The 18,371-nt window shown below is 35.0% G+C and overlaps 1 protein-coding gene across 2 annotated transcripts in view; it reads right to left on the bottom strand.

Moving 5' to 3' along the window:
* Positions 1-538: 538 nt before the first annotated feature.
* LOC148310759 (transmembrane ascorbate-dependent reductase CYB561-like) overlaps positions 539-18,371 on the bottom strand; it is a 124,786-nt gene continuing 106,953 nt past the window's right edge. For both annotated transcript variants that reach the window (XM_088257877.1, XM_088257878.1), the window contains 5 exons: positions 9,512-9,744; positions 7,407-7,615; positions 6,696-6,865; positions 1,936-5,611; positions 539-1,657 (listed from right to left, as the gene is read on the bottom strand). In XM_088257877.1, coding sequence (XP_088114003.1) covers positions 5,461-5,611; positions 6,696-6,865; positions 7,407-7,615; positions 9,512-9,744 — 763 coding nt within the window. In that variant the 3' untranslated portion in view covers positions 539-1,657; positions 1,936-5,460. The remainder of the gene's footprint in view (positions 1,658-1,935; positions 5,612-6,695; positions 6,866-7,406; positions 7,616-9,511; positions 9,745-18,371) is intronic.

Raw genomic sequence — 18,371 nt, 5'->3', positions numbered from 1 at the left:
AATAGGAACATTCTTACAAGTAGATACCTGGGTAGGCACTTTTTAAAATGATTTTTTCCATTAGTTACATATATTGAAATGCAAATCTTGTTTTTTTTTATAAACTGAGTGTCTCATTTTTATACCATGAAAACACTCCTTATGAAACAAACACACTATACTCATGTATATTTATTGTATTGTATTTCACATACTTGATCATGCGAAGTTTCCCTAGGTCTTCCTCTGCTTCTATTTCTAACTACATTCGCCTCAAAAATTTGATTTACTCTTTTGCCGAAACCATCTTACCTTTCTTAATTTTATCGATAGTGCTTACCTCAGCCTTTCATTCTTTCCTTATTTCCCCATTTTAACATCTATCATATATTCTTTTGCCGCACACTCGACTGAGAGATTACATTTTCAATCCTACCTTTGCCGACTCCATGTTTCACTTCCATACATTAGGGTTGGAACCTGGACTCCGTTGTATGCTACCAGTTTACCATTCTAACTTAGTAAGTGTGATTTATGGGAATAATGAAATAAAACTCAATTTTCACAGTCACAACTTTATTTTATTCATTTATTTATGCCGTATAAATATTCAAAATTGTAAAACAGTGATAAAATTCACAATTTAATAAAATATTACACCAATGTATCTTGAATGCAACACATACTTTAAAAACACTGAAGTAGATTTAATGTAATATTATAATGAAATTTCTAAATATAAGTAAACTTTCTAAATACATGTATTATTTATAAATTGCTTGTAAGAAATAATAAATAATATGGCCAAGATGGAATTATTGAAATCTCCTTAAAAATGTCATTTGCTAATTTACAAAATCATGTTCACCAAGAAGGATCACTTGTAATTAAGGTAACGGTATACCTATAAATATTTTTTACAACACCAAGAATGAAACATTCATTAGTATCTCCGTTGCACTCCAAAATTTTAAATTTTCGGTCATTGTATATGCTAGTATTGTGTATATTTTTTTTAAACGTAAGTTTTGTGTAAACTATTTGCTTTCTTATATCTTTTTCCGCATCGAATAGTGCATAGGGTAGATTGACACAATACCAAGGTTGTTTTATTATAATTTTTTCAAGGAATACCCCGCAAAGACTTGTCTGCAGGTAGGATAGTAAGGATAGGAAAAGTTAATGTGAAAATATATCACAAACACCCAGACCAAACCAAAGACTCAGAAAATATATCTTTCTTGATTTTGTTTTGCAATTGGTGGGAATATAACCCGCGACGCCAGTTTTGCAGTCGAGGGTTTAACTTTTTTAAAAGAGAAATATTTGTGATTTATTATTTACTATTTCTGTGCCTAAGCCTAACCCCAAGCGGCTCATTATTAGAAATATGTATCAAATTGCGGTAGAGTGGATTCGAACCCAGAAGCATTAACTTAAGAGTCCACGACCCTAACCACGGGACCACAATCCGACTAAACCACGACGCTTGTCCATAGATAGTAAATTATATGAACGCAAGATAAATCAGTCCTGCACTTAAAGTGATATTAAATAAATATTAAAGTGAAACATCCCTAATATTTATTTTAACCCTTCAGGAACTTGAACTCGAAGCCTCCAGCGTGATCAAATGCGGTTACCACTACACTGGGAGCAGGTACTCAAGATCATAAACCTAAAATGTTTCGTTTTGAATATTGAAAGCATTAACTTTGTGGATCATATTGATATATTATTTCGAGAAATAAAAATACTTTGTGTTCTGACCCACTCACATTTTTATTTAACCAACTAGTTTTGGCAACAACCTGTTGCTCTCTTCAGGGTTACATTTATTGCTAGTAATAAATGTAACCCTGAAGAGGGCAACAGGTTGTTGCCGAAACTAGTTGGTTAAATAAAAATGTGAGTGGATCAGAACACAAAGTATTTTTATTTCTCGAAATAATATACTAAAATTTTTCATTCCGATTACGGGTGAAGAATTTGGATTTGTACATTTTTAAGGGAGATATACCGCAACTTTAATACAAAATGATATTGAAATTACAAAATTAAATAGAAAAATCACATTTCAAATAACAATATTTGTCTTGACAGAAAACTGTTAACAATAGTCTTAGAGAAAGTAAAATACATATTTTTTTGTAAGTAAGAAACATTTCGTAATTTCAATTTAGCAACAGGATTCAACCAACGAGTTATCAGTCTAATATAGATTTTAAATTGAGCGGATCTTCAGATTGTAAGTTGTAAAAAAAAGTCCACCAAGAACTGACAGTATGGTTGATATCAATGATTTCACTGAAAAAATTTCCACATTATTTTTTTGACATCTCATCCCAGACTTCCATATTCTTCTACATCAAAGATGAAGAAGAATATGGAAGTCTGGGCATTTACGGGGCTGACGACCGTCATAGGCTGGTTTAAGTGATGACTTTACACACGTGTAATATTCACCAATTCTAACCATTATTGACAACCACCACTACTCAAATTCTTGGAAGTTCTATATATATATGAACCAATTTAGAAACCTTGTTCTTGAATCACTAGAACTTCACTAGAGACATCTATTGGTGAGATGTAAAGAAGCTTTTTACTAAGCAGAAACTCTTATATATGGACACACACAAAATGTTGAAAAAATTTCCATTTAATAAATGCAATAAAAAACAAACATTTGAAAGATTTAGTTTCCTAAAATGTAGAAATATATATCAGAAACAACATATTATAAAACTTAATTTCTTGGACCCAGTATTTAGCATTTTAAATAAATCCTATCAAAAAAATATTGGTCAGAAAACAGTATTTTACTACTTCTTTAAATCAGACTCATTTCAATTGAAAATAGTTTTTATCAAAAGTTATAAATGATTTAAAATCAAATTCGGTATCTAATATCAAGAGGAGAGGGCTTCAAATTTTCTTCTTTTTTGATGATAGATGAATTATGGCAATTATTAAAATATTACAAATTAAAAAGTTATATTACAAAATACGATCGTAAGTCACTTATTGTAACTTAAAGTGATTTTAGTTATTTCGTAAGTTATTAAATGGGAAATCACAAACTTACAACTTTAAATGATGATTATGTTAAAACTGATAATTTGCAACTTACAGATGAATTACTGACGTACATGTAGGATATATGTATAATATATATGAAATTGTGTGAAGGGTCCAATGATTTTAAGTATGCATAGAAATACTCCATTGAATATAATATAATAACTATAAATTGCACTCTTAATTGTATTGTGAAAATATAAGCTTAAAAAAATGAATTATCATAAGTTTAATAAGAAAAGAAATTCATATGCTTACATATATAATAATAATAAAACTTGTAAACATTTAACGCAACCGCACAAATAAATCTATTCAAACATGCAAAGATAAAGGATGAAAGTGAATTCTATATACACCAAACGGCGAAGATGTCTTCATTGTTAAGGTACCAGGATTGCTCCAAGCGGACAACTGTGCGATTGACATCGAAACACTCACGAGAAAACCACATACTTATATTATGAGCGATGTTCTGTATGGACAACACCAAACGTAGCGTCACTCTGTACCTTATTCAGTATCCCTCCAAGCATCGAGGGTTCCTAATTTCACAGTTCTACTTCACTAACATCAATAAATAGGATATAAAATTGTTTCATGCAATTCTGACCTCTAATTTGTCTACTTTTACGACATTTCTGGTTTGAAATCCGAATACGAAATTTTTTATATATTGAGCTTATTCGTTTATCCTAAACCTACGCTTGATTTTTCACTTAAACTTATTAACATAACACTTCCGTACTTCACCTTTGGCAAAACTTGAACACATAACTGTCGAGAAACTGGTATTTAGATACGATACGGGTGGAATGTGTCTTGTCTGAGTTTGTTATTCAAATCCGCAATTTAAAATTATTCGGCCTAGGTAAATAATCCGATTAATCATTGTATATATAATTATTCATTCATTCATTCATTACTACACTTATCTAAAGAATTGGAGAACTTAAATATCTCTAATACATCCACAATATGGCATACATATAATCGATAATTACCGTTGTTACATTTTAGAGACAATTCTGAAGAAAGTTCTTGTGACACGCTCGGTCCCTTGACTGCTCAGCTCGTTCCAATATGTAATTTAAAATTCAAGTAGAACATTTACAATATGAATTATAACATCAATTGGCTAGTCAAGGGACTAAATCACAGAGAAGAAGATAAAATGATTGAGATATTTGCTTCAGCACTGCGATAATTCAATGTTGGAAAAAACAGTCACCTCTTTAGAACGAAAAGCACCTAAAAATACTTTTTATTATCTACAACGTACAATAAATTTACATTACTTTTAAATAGGTATATGAAAATCCGTACAAGATTACTTTTGCCACTTGAAACTTATTAATTTACCTAATTTAAAAAAAAAAACACTTGTAGTCATTTTCTTTTAAATTTTACTCGGTTTATGCTGCTATTTCTTAAAATCTATTGTGACATGAATTTCGATGTATTCAGGATCAATATCAAATACCGTATATGAAGCTTAGCCTATAGTGAGAACTGTACCTTTGTGATGTTGAAGGATCAAAAGTAGGTAGGGAACAAGGACAATAGGGAGGGGGATTTAATCATTGACTAAACTACAATATCTATGTCCCGAGAATGCAACTCAGGCTAGGCTTCACACATACTGCATTTGATAATAATATTGAATGCGTTGAAATACATGCCACAATAAATAAAGAAATAGTGGTATTTACCAAGTAAAATTTAATTAAAAAATTAAAAGATACTACCCCAAAGAGACTGCCCAATCAATAGATGAAAAAACTCGTTTTTATTGTTTTGTAAACGAGACAACTGCTGACATTTATTTGTTCATTGGCAAAATTATTCAAACATAATATTATCCTTACAATTAACTATCATAGACCATAAATTAGGCATGATCACGTTTGTACCCTTAACAGAATGTAGAAATAACGGTTTATCCGTTAATTTTAAACCTCAATCGAATTGAATAGAAAAAAAAACTTCTTCGAAACGTTTTAAGCATCGAGAATCACACACATCGAGATTAATGATGTGAGAATTACAGTAGATGAATTCACATCGCTATATTATATCTTGGAGTCAATTTTACAATAAAAAATAATAACAAGTACACAGACACATTTTTTTAATGAATATACTTTTACGAAGAAAGGTGTATCATATTCAAAAATGTTATTTCTGTGTTTTCGAGATTTATTTTAAATATACTTATGACACTTTAAACAAAAATATATATGACGAAAATGAACTTTAGAGAATGCGGGCAAAGGTCGAGTTGCATTGTATTTCGTGTTTGAAATGCGGAAATATTTGCATGTCGATGCGGTGGAATGACGTTGGCGCCTCGGGTCCCCTTGGAGGCGCCTAGTAGCATGCTGCGCGTCGGCTCTCGGCCTAGCTGGCGTTGGGGTCGCTGGCCACGCGGGGGCAGCGCTGCCGGTTGTAGCGCCGCACGCTCACTACCACCACGATGAGGATGGCGATCAGAGTCGCTCCCAGAGAGTTCATCACAATCCCTTCTTCCTCCCAGGCGGCATATTTTTCCCTAAATACAGAAAATAACGTGTTTATATAATAAATAACTTTTTTTTTTCACAAAAATAGAACTAAAAATATCAGGTTATTTAATTTCTAATAGTTTTTTTTATAATATTTATTGGTGGTCTAAGAAAATTCTCATTTCCTATTATTAACAAAGATTTATAGTTTATTCAGTTTATATGTCTTGAAAAATACAGGCATTAGAAATGGATCTTCCTCGAGAGTTATTTAGGGGAAGACCAAAATATTCATGGGTGCTGCAGAAAGATAACATGATTCGAAGGCATGGCCTAGGTGACGTTGTCCAGGACAGAAGGACCTACAACCTGAGGACGAGGAGAGGTGACCCCAGCAGTCTACAAAGTAGACTAGTCTACGATGTAGCCGTAAGAAGATGTCTTGAAAATGATAGTGAATGTGAATAGTAAATACAAAATTAATAAGGTTAATCCCTAAATACAATACAATAGATACAATGGATTTAATATTTCATTTCAATCAAGATTTGTCACATAGTTTACATAATTTAAAATTATTATTTCAATTTTATTCTTGAGGTTTACATAATTTAAAAGTTGTCCAGTTCAAAAAAACAAAACAGAAGCAATAAAAAATGTAAAAAAAAATAGTAAAAAATAAAATAAAATTTGGGTATTTATCAAAGAGTTTGGAATAAGTTCCAATAAAAAGCATCAAGTGGCAACTGGCGAGCAGCGCTCGGGCTGGCGCGATACGACACATGCGCTGTCCGCGAACACTGCTCGTTCAAAAGCATTAAGTGGTTAATGCATTGTTAGGGCGTTTGTACTATGTATTAACCATAGTGCTGAGACTTTTACATACATGTATACTAAAACTGCTTGGACGATTTTTGCAAAAATGTTATAATAATGCTAATGCTGGGGACTGACCGGAGTCATTTCATCGTAACGTAACACGTTACGATGTGAGCATTCATTTAGTCAGTACAGCGTTCCGAGTGCTCCATCCATAGTCAGATGCTTGCCGCGAGCGATGTTACATTACGTTATGACGAAATGCTCCAGTCAGTCTCCACCTTCGGAGATATAAGACGTCATTTGACAAACCCGAGTTTGAAGATGGCTCTCTCGTTGAGGCCAGTGAGGCAAGTGGCCACGGCCAGGATGAAGGTGGTGACGCCGAAGGCAGCGTGGATGGGAATCAGTCGGGCCCGGAAACCAACGGTCGCTTCGGAGCAGCACAGCAGCACCAGGAAACTGAACAGGCCAATGACGAACTGGAAATCAAAATTGTAAATTAATAAAACATCGATTGGATCCAAATTTTAAAAAAATATTTTAACCAGTTGCCAGTTTATCCCTAGGGTGACTCGTGCAAGGTTTTTGTGTTGCATTAATGAGTCCAAGTGCTGTTCGGGCAAATCGTATTCCGACTTGGTGGTATTGATTTGCCTGAGCCAAATATATGAATGTATTTGTTTTTATCGACTTACCTGAACAATTTTCAGGTAGTCCTGTTTCGAGTTTTTTGATGATGATTTCCTGCACTGTCGAATTTTCTTGCCAAAATTCGATTTAGTGATTGAAGTGGTATTACATTAAGTGAATGATGAATCATAAGGAGAGTCTTTTCATAATTTGTTTATTGATAGGAGGAAACCTTTGTAAAACTCCTTGGGAGAAACCGGACAGTTGACTGTCGTCAACAGGCCTTTTATTCCACTAGAAGAGGGTTCGGCATTTTGTGTCCTAGCTTGGTTTATAGTACTAATGTCTTTCACGTATGATACCACCTCTTGTATTTGTGGCGGAAATCACCTGAATGGCGAAGAGTCCGAGGGTGGCGAGGCCCAGCCAGCTGTGCAGGGAGTAGAAGTTGGGGATGGGGGGCTTGCTGAGGTTATGATAGTCCAGAACCGCCAGGAAGCCGATGACCACGCACGGGGCCGTCAGGGCGTGGAATACGGCGTGGAGCAACTTCACGTACAATCGCTTGCAGCAACGGCAAATGCGGAACAGCAAAATGGCTGAAATCACAATAAAAATTATAAAGTAAACATTAATAATAAATAATCGTAACACTTAACAAAACATTGGCGAGATAAAACATCACATCTAATGCTAAAGCTGAAGTTCATTTTGAAAATTTGACACTTCGAATAAAGCTCCTTAACATAAATGGTATATTTGGGATAAACCAAAGTGTACTCTAGTGTGTACTAGTGGGCGATTTAATAAAAACAAACAAAAATGCCAACTTCTACAAAAAATAATTTAACTTGATTCCGTTTTTGAATACGATCATTCAATGATAATCTCGCTGATAATTGCACTCATTTGAAGGTCTTGATACATTTGACAACTTGACACCGAGGATTTTAATCTTGAAAGAAACATAAACAGAGAAAAAGTAGTAAATACCATCCCAATTGAATAACCGAAAAAGTAACAGTTACCCATTTAGATATATTTCCTTTCTCATTTATACTTTATGTTCAAAGTTCAAGCACTATCTACCTTCTGATTGCAAACAGCTATACAGGGTGTCACATATCCAACGTATTCCTTTCAAGGGGTGTTAGGCCAGGTTATGACTCATAATATTATATGAAAATATGACCTCAGTAAAAGTGCCTTAGTTTTCCAGATATTTCCACTTTTATGAATTTCCCGAACATCTACGCCTTAGATCAGTTTTTTGAGTGCCACTTTATCAATTTTTCATATTTAAGGATTAAAAAATTTGTTTTATAATACTAAATAACTATTCTGTTGATCGACTTTTTCTGTATCTTATAAGTAAAGTTTCAGAGGTGGTTTTGCGCCTTTAAAAAGTAGAGGATTTGTGGGTTATTGCTTAAAAAAAATTATCTTTGTATAGGTAATGCACCCACAGTGACATTACACATCTCTGTTTAACACCTTTAGGTTTACCAAATCAAGATGAAAATGAGACACTTACCCTAACGCATACCACTTTGGGAAATTATAGTTTATGGTATTCATAGAAGTTAGACTCGCATGGCTTGACTCTGGTCAACGTCTGTACACGACGGATTCTTCAGTTCTTTGAACACATTGCACGTGTCAATGAGGATAGCATGGAACGACTAGTTGTGATTGGTATCCTAGAGGGGAAGAGAGGGAGAGGAAGGACGATGGACCGATCAAATTAAGATAGCAGCAGCAGGCACCACGATAGTTGAAGCACTACGTGCAGCGCAGTCAAGGGATAACTGGCAAAGAGTCATTGCTTCGACAAGGGTCGCAACTCTCAGTAATGAGGAATAAGACGGAGAAGAAGCCAAAACTCGATAAGTAAGATATAAAATGGAATAGGAAAATTAATACTCTTGCAAAACTTGCTATGCCGATCGACTGTTTACTTCCGAATATTTCTTAAAAAAGCTCAAATCCATTGCCGCCACTGGCTAAAAAACTTAATTTGTTAACATAACGTAGTTTACGAGTAGACTTCTCATATCGCTCACTCCTTTCAAGAACGTCATAAATCAAAAATCGTCAATTTTCAGTTGTCATGTGTCGGAATGCCCAGAAAATGTACTATATCCCAGCAAAAGAGGCATATTTTTGACTTTATATTTACCCGCTACAGGGCAGAAAATGTTGTTTTTGCATTTTGAAAAAAAGGTATGGTTTAATTTTTTTTTTAAATATCCTAAATATTTTTCAAATGGAGAAAAAACAATCAGGTTTTACCTAAAAAGATCTGTTGCACAGTAAAAAGTTCAATAAGTGGCTTGATATTTATTTTTAATATATTGTGTTATATTTTTAAACATTAAAAACGTTCTCCTGAAAAATCAAGTTTTTTGAAAGGAGTGAGCGATATGTATAACGTGGTAATGAGACTTTATTCTAGGGATGCTGGAACTAAGGTATTAATGGAAGGGCAGACTCACCGAAGCCTCCGAAGAAGATGAAGCCGGCTATCATAGCGACGGGATGGAGGTTGAACTGCCGCTCCGGATCCTCGCTCCACGCGAACCCTCCGCGGTAGTACATGACCCAGAAGATGGCGAGAGAGAGCGCCCCCACCAGCAGCACTATGGCCAGCGTCACCGTCAGCACATACTCGAACCAGTTGGCGCAGCCCCACATGTCGTCCGCGTCCTCGCACGAGTTGCATCGCCGCCTGGAAACCAAACACACCCACGTTACAATAGACCACTGGAGCCGCAGCAGGGTGGATGCGGTACCCTTCACTTGTCGCATATGTTGAAAATAATGACACAAAATGGGACCACTAGTGCCGCAGCAGGGTGGATGCGGTACCCTTCACTTGTCGCATATGTTGAAAATAATGACACAAAATGGGACCACTTGTGCCGCAGCAGGGTGGATGCGGTACCCTTCACTTGTCGCACATGTTGAAAATAATGTTACAAAACGGGACCACTGGAGCCGCAGCAGGGTGGATGCGGTACCCTTCACTTGTCGCACATTTTGAAAATAATTATACAAAATGGGACCACTAGTGCCGCAGCAGGATGGATGCGGTACCCTTGAATTGTGCGCCGTGTTGAAAATAATGTTACAAAACGAGACCACTGGAGCCGCAGCAGGGTGGATGCGGTACCCTTCACTTGTCGCACATTTTGAAAATAATGTTACAAAACGGGACCACTGGAGCCGCAGCAGGGTGGATGCTGTCCCCAACGCACCCCCTTCTATTATTAATAGCTATTCAAATAATCGGCGGCTTTATTTTTTTTAGATGGGAATTGCGTTTATTATTTACCTTGCTTATTATGTACAAGGTTTATAGATCATTTAGTGGTTTTTTGTTTCTTCTAAATAAATAAATATGTTTTATTTGAATCTGTGTTGGGAACAGGAGGGATAATCCAGTGAAATCTAATAATAGGCGGGTGTGTATAAGGAGATGCATGCATGTGAAAGGGGCGAAGATTGTTTGCAAAGACAGATTGGTGTGGCATTCTATTCTCTCTGCCTACCCCTGCGGGAAGCGGCGTGATGGTTAGTAAATAACTTAACATAACTTTCTTGATTACGGAACAAACAATTATTTATGCTTCAGTTTATATTTTGTCCAGAAGATGGAAGAAACTAGTCGTTAAAATAAAATAAATATAACTCCAGTGGTAAAAAAAAATTCTTTGATATTTATTATACGCATTTTCGTAATTTTAGAGAGTTGATTATAAAAAAAAAACAGTGAACTTCAAAAGCGCAAACAGAATTTGATTCCCTTTTCAAAGCAGGATTACCGAAAGCAAACAACGAATGAATAGCAACATCACTTTACGAAGAGTGTCTATGGTAAGAAATATATATTTTTTGCGATTTTTTTATTGTTTATTTATATCTAAATACTGTTACATTGTTCATATTTTCAACAACAACAATTTTTTTTTTAAACCTATTTTTACATAACGGATTTTCAGATTTAGCGGATAGCCCCTCCCCCTAATTAGTCCGCTATATCGAGGCTTTACTGTATTTCACAAAGAGTTACGACAAAGAGTTGGACAGACTATGCGCGGAACAGCACAGTGTCTCGCCTAACGCACTCTTATAACCATATTGATTGATTTTTTGCTACCACAAAAAATGAATTCAAGCAAAATGTTATAAGAGTGATAACTGAGCAAGATGCAATGGCGGAAAATCTGTGTTGAAAAGTCGAATGGTGAGCATATTGTCCTCTCAGGATCTTTAAAAACTATGCTTCTCTGCACTGTATGTATGTTCCTACCAGAATCATTCACACACAACACTTGCACAATGGTATATAGTTATACTTATGTACGAGTACATAGCAGTTTTTTTTTATTACTTTTAAGTGAAAACCTGTAATTGGATTTTTTTCAATTCAAACCCTTATCCGCACCCCAATGGTGCATAGGGCACTGCATTATATAAACACAGTGTTATCTTGATCGTTAACACACAAAGGAAAGGTGATCAGCCATCCGCTTCAGGTACCAGTCCAGGGTACTGAATAAATATTAGAGTGAAAAAATCACTTCAATTTATTTGACCCCCCCTGGGAATCGAACCCGGGACCTCCAGAATGGTAGCCGAGCGTGCTGACCATTACACTATGGAGGCGGACAATTTGGTTGGCACAAAACAAGGCGGACAGATTGGAATTTTATTTTATGTAATTGTATTATATTTTGTAAATATTCTGTTGGTTTTCCAATACATAAACTAAAAAGTCTTAGAAATGATGGATGCCCGCATTATATGTTACATACTGTGGGTTCCCAAATACACATTTCTCGCTTCCATTTCCTATGCACATATGAATAGCGAACAAAGCAAACGTGATGGATAAATTGAAGTGTCAGTTAACGTTATTAAATTGATCGATCCATGAATAATAAAGGAGGAGGTATTAATTTTGTAAAGCTGCGCTGTCGTTCAATTTGCTGCATTCAGATGTTCCCAGAGAGTCGTATTACAATAGAATTAGCCTTATGAGCACATAATATGATCGAATTGGTATAAAAGATGGAGAAAACTGGCGGCCAATATCTCAAAAGCAACAGGTCTCTAGGATCTATAGAAAGATTAAGAAAAAGAAGAAGAATATATAATTGGTATATCTATAATACAAAATATTACCTTCAATATTAGGTATTTTTAACTGTTTTAGTGCTCAGATTTTTTCTTATATGTATGCTAAAATTAAATCTCTAAAAAAGACTCTGGCAAAAATGGTATTTTAAATTAGGTGTGTGAAAAATCAACAGTATTTTTCTCAAATATTGTCCGTTTTTAGTATTTCTTTAGTTTTTGTTATGTTCTTCACCAATACCAGAAGTATTAGTGAAGAACATAACAAAATACTCAAATAAGGCAATTTTGTAAAAAAAAACATACTTATTAATAAATATATATTAAAATAAATGCAATTTGAGAAGGAAAAAACTTAAAATTTTCGTGTGAAATTGGCTCTTCTTCGGAGTTTTCACTATCGACGGGCATCAATTGGCAAACATTCTAATTTCATCGTCGCTATGTAGTGTTATGTATATATGTATATATGTGTGTTAATATAAATATTGGCTGTTCAACGTATGAGGAGCTGAAGAGGGTGTCGCAACATAGACCGGAATAACGAAGGAGGCGTCTTTTGTTGCTGCAAACAAATCCACAAGATTGAAACCACAGAAGAAGATGTGTGTGTGTTTGGATGTCAAACTACTCGATCAATTGAAGAGTACTTACGCGGCAAAAAAAAAAGAAAAAAAAGAACACAAATTTGAATGTAAAAATAAAAAGGAACCAAAACAAAAGAAGCCGTTCCGTGACAGGAAAGATCGGGTTTTTATCGCAGGCGAGTTGTCCCGTGACAAAAGAGGTAACTTGCCCTGCGACAAAAGATGCAACTTCCTACAAACGCGTAGCGTTGTGAGAGCATTAAGTCGGCGGTAGTACTACGAGTATTGAACCACGTCGGTGGCTGTATAACAGTAGTAGTAGTAGTAGTGGTGGTACATAGTACCGGCAGAAAATATCGGGCCGAATACCTGTTGGCTTCCTGCTCGGGCACCCAGATCACGTAACGAGAGCAGTCGACGCCATTCCCGCCACTGATAATTATGAAACTTGGTATTTTAACTCTTTGAATCGTAAAATACAATATAAACTATTTTTTATAAACCTTTTCAATGTAAAATACGGATTAAACTATTTTTTAAACGCTTTGAAAGGTAAAATACAGTTTTAAATCCTTTTATACATTTCTTGAATGTTTCCGCAGATACTTTGTGGCACATTTTATAAACTTTATAAAATGAAATAACTTTGTTATAACCATTTTTTTACTAACACAATTTAACCTACCGGTTTCAACAAGAACCTTGTCATCATCAGGGTTTATATTAATTAAAAAACATTAAAATACTCTCACCAAAAAACTTAACCCACACTCCGTAAAAATCCTAAAAATACCATCCTTTTATAATCCTTTTATACAGTTAAAACACTCGTACACAAACACAGACTCAAGCACACACCTCTTATATCTCCTTCTTCTAACCCTTATCCGTACCCAGTGGTGCACAGGGCACTGCATCATATAAACACAGTGTTATCTTGGTCGTTAATACACGAAGGAAAGGTGATCAACCCTCCGCTTCAGGTACCAGTCCAGGGTAGTATTGAATAAATATCAGAGTAAAAAATTATATTTATTTGACTCCACCCACTGAGAATCGAACCCGAGACCTCCAGTACGGCAGCCGAACGTGCTGATCATTTCACTACGGAGGCGGACAAAACATATGTTTGTTTAATACATATCTAAATTGATTTTTCTTGAAAATATTTTTATCATTTTTTAAACTCCTCGCCTTTCAATAAATCTTTATTTTCAAAGCCATATATTTATTGGCTTGTTTTAAGCATAAAAACGGTGTTTTAAGCAAAAAATTCAATGACGTTACTTGGATTTCAAAAAATTCAAGTTGCGAGCTATTGATTTATCTTGCCTTAAACAATTTAATAATAAAAAAAAACAGTTTAAACTCCTTTTATACAGTTTAAAATCACAATCAAATACACCTTTCTTATAATATAATAAAAATTAGTTTTGTATAACATATTCTGACATTCACCTGTCAATCAACCCTTTTTTTAATGTATTTTGTGGTTATCTTTATAAACAGTTATCTATAATAAAATAACAACAACATATTTTCATTCCACATTTATTTTATTTGACCGGTGACCGGGTTTCGTCGTTACCGATCATCAGACTGTTTATTTAACTCCTTACCTTTCAATACATAACTTTTTGTGTGTATATTAGGTTAAAATGGTTAAAAATAATAAAAAATGTATTAAAAAAGAACTCCACCGACAAGACACTCAAGGTGGCTTGGTGGGTCTTTGCAAAATATTTTTTTAAATATGTTTAAAACTGTGATTTAAATAAATGGTAATACAATTTATGGTAATAATTTTTTTTTAATTAAAAAATTGAGTATCTTCAAAACACAACACAAGTCAATATCTAACGCCTCAATACACAGTCTATAAAGCATTTATTAACTGTAGACTGTGGCAAAGAAAAGATCTAAATAGCCAGAGGCAACTAACGGTACCTTCTTGGCCATCTCCGAGCAGAGAAGAATGAAGACCCGGACAGTATTCCGCTGCGACCCAACTACATATACGGACACATAATAACATAAATTAGCTAAGTAAGAACGAAAAGTTAGACCTGGCGTCTCTAAGCACTGGAGGTTAGGCTTGAATCGATTTCGAGAGAAACTGATTTGAAAAAAATACACATACTCGTATTCTTGAACGGTGTTTAACGACTGATTTTTAACATGACGGAATTTTTAACATAACGCGTCCTCAACCTGTCAGTTTATAGTCAGCTGATGCGTTAATCAGTTTCATGGCTGTATATTGAGAGAATAACTGATTTTTGAAAGCTCTGTTGGCAATAACAATTACGATTTCATATGCTGTTACGTTCAACAGATGGTACTGCCATCTAAGATTTTAATAAACGAACATTAAATTTTTAACATCTCAACAAAGACGAAGAAAGATATGGATTTCTCGGTATTTAAAAAGCTTACCTCTTCATATTCTTCTTCGTCTATGTCAACAAAGTAAAAATAAGATGAGAAACTCTGATTTGTGAACAAGAATTTTGGACTCCAAAACTTCGCCACAGTGAATCGTGAAACTGGGTTTACTGACCTTTTCTATGGCGAGCCCGGACCATAGAAATAAAACACATAGTAAACGCTGCGAACTAACCAACTTGGGATGAGAATACTCTCAACACCACTCAGCGATTCATTCAAACGAATAGCCTTCGGGGCCTCAATTGACCCGCTGGAAATAACGAAGAAAGACGAGAGAAGATGTACTGCTCATTGCAGTGATGGCCAACCTAAAGCACGTCACGCGTTTCTGTCCACGAGAAATCGTCAACGCTTTTTTGCAACAGTAAAATAAATTTTTCTTCTTGTGACCTGACATGACACGCACAGGCGTGTCATGTCAGGTCCCCCTGACGTCGACTATATCTTGAGAGTAATTCCCCCTGTCTTGCGCAGCTCTAAACAGCGCCTCGACGGTCCTGATAACCAGAGATCTGTCTTCTGTCCACATCTCGTCGACCATCCATTTTGCCTTTTATGATTAGGTGCTATAGCTCGTACTTCTCTCCTCTCAGCACATGCCCCAGATAGGACACCTTCCGGACCTTGATATCAGTCAGCAACTGTCTTTATACTCTTGCTCTTTGGAGCACATTTGCGCTGCTGACCATATCGGTCCATGGGATGCGTAACATTCTACGATGTAGCCACATTTTGAATGCCTTTAGTCGGTTCATAGGGGTGATCTTGTGGATCTACTATCAGCACTATGAACCCTCCAATGTTTTTTTAGAATACACATAAGTATATTGGAATCTGTTTTTTTTTGTGTATTGAATAAATGTTTTTATAACTTTTGTAACTCTTCCTTTATAATCAAAATGATATATTTATTTCTAAGAAAAACAAATTTTTTCAATACAATAACGGTGTTTTAACTACCAAAAAATCGATTACGTTAAATGTTACCTGGGTTTAAAGAAAATTAAGTTGCTGGCTATCGAATATCCCGCCTTAAGAATAAACATAATGTTTTTTCAGAAGTACTAAAGTTTATTTTAATTTCAGTATACTTTTTTTGCACGGTATCGCATGGAACACATCTACCGCGTAAAAGGGGGGTCCAGTGTATTACTGTACATGGTTCAATCAAGAAACGTCGCAAAATGTCATTGGAACGCATAACATGCGTGGTGGAGCAATTGGTTTCCTGAACAACATACGAAAATTCAGACCCGTGCAACCTGTACTTTCTAAAAGCTCCAGCATTCCGACATGTATGGCGTTATTGTACAAAGAGAATGGCGACGGGAATACTGCAGCGAATGTGAAACGTAACCAAATACAGGCAACCGTCGTTTTGCGCCGGTTCGATTTACGCCGGTTCACAATTACGCCGGTTCACAATTACGCCCGTTGGTGGCGGCCGCGGAATTCCCTGATTCGGCCGACACCAAAAAGCCGTGATTATAATAGCAGAAACACTTACACGTTGTTTTATTATTGAATTTTAAATAAAAAACATTTATTTTTTACCACTTGAGTTTATTTTATTATAACGACTAGTTTCGGAAGCTATGCTTCCATCTTCAGGTCTAAATATAAACTAAAACATAATAAATAAGTATCTGTGCTATAAATAAAGAGATGGGTAAGTTGTTTTATTATGATACCGTGTGCACGAACAGACTATTGTGTAAGTGAAAATGTTTTGAAATTGTATAAAAAATATTTTTTATACAATTTCAATTGTATAAAAAATACTTTTACCCCACTGTGCCTAAGTTTCGTGACCGAAATAACTTTACAAAGAAGAAGAGGATGAGAATTTTTAATGGGAAAACCGTAAAAAACGACCGATCTAACTCGTATCCTTTTTTTCTATAGGTAGAGAGTTCTACAGATAAGCTTGGAGATTTTGCAAGAAAGAAAGCAACAATCAAAGCAAATTAAATTAAACACTTTTTTCAAAAAAGTGTATGAATTTAATTACGTACCGACGAACTGGTGACTAAATATATCATAATTAATAAACTATATCATAATTAATAAACTAAATCAAGAGATAATTTATTTTGTAAACAAATTTAAACTCAGTTCGTTAAATACAATTATAATATTATTTTATAGTTAGGCTATGTAATAAATAAACACGTAAGACTTTTCTTAAAGTTTTGACACGGAACCTAACCTTATATCGTCCATTATTCTTCTATTTCAAACCCTTATGATTAGATGCACCCCAATGGAACATAGGGCATTGCATCATATAAACGCAGTGTTATCTTGATCGTTAACACTTGAAGGATAGGTAATCATCACCAGTCCAGGGTAGTATTGAATAAATATTATTATTAATAATAATAATAATAAAACCATTATCCACACCCCAATGGTGCATAGGGCACTGTGTTATATTAACGCAGTGTTATCTTGATCGTTTACACATGAAGGAAAGGTGATCAGCCCTCCGCTTCAGGTACCAGTCCATGGTAATATTGAATAAATATTACAGTGAAAAAATCAGTTATATTTATTTTACCCCCCTTGGGAATCGAACCCGGGACCTCCAGAACGGTAGCCGAGCGTGTTGACCATTACACTACGGAGGCGGACATAACATTCGTCCATAACATTTGTGTTTATTTTACACCGATTTGTTTTATACTGGTCTCTTTAGGGACGGAACCCCGGCGTAAAACGACGGCTACCTGTACATACTTGGATAATATAAAGTGGTCTCGGGCAATCGCCATTTCACACAAGTTTGTTCGTTGAATACGCGGAAACCTCTGGCGAATTGGATAAAAGCTAAAAGTTAACAAACCACGTTAGAAATTCTATTGAACCTTTTCAGAAAGTTTTCCGTATTGAATCCAAAATTTGCCAGCGACTCTATGTAAAGTAAATCGATTTTACGAGCACTCGTAATATACGATTCAAAAATTTTTTTTTTTAATAAACAAAATATATTTCAAATGAAGAAAAAAACCTTCAGGTTTTACCTAAAAAGATCCGTTGCATAGTAAATAGTTCAATAAGTGGTTTGATATTTATTTTTAATACATTGTGTTATATTTTTAAACTTTAAAAAGTTCTCCTGAAAAATCAAGTTTTTTGATTTATGACGTTCTTGAAAGGAGTGAGCGATTTGGGTCATTCT

The sequence above is a fragment of the Brachycentrus maculatus genome, unplaced genomic scaffold (assembly GCF_059751285.1).
Source record: "Brachycentrus maculatus isolate JH-2025_06_01 unplaced genomic scaffold, ASM5975128v1 h1tg000088l, whole genome shotgun sequence".
NCBI lineage: Eukaryota > Metazoa > Arthropoda > Insecta > Trichoptera > Brachycentridae > Brachycentrus > Brachycentrus maculatus.
The sequence above is the reverse complement of the archived record's forward strand: the minus strand, read 5'-3'. Positions and strand labels throughout refer to the sequence as shown.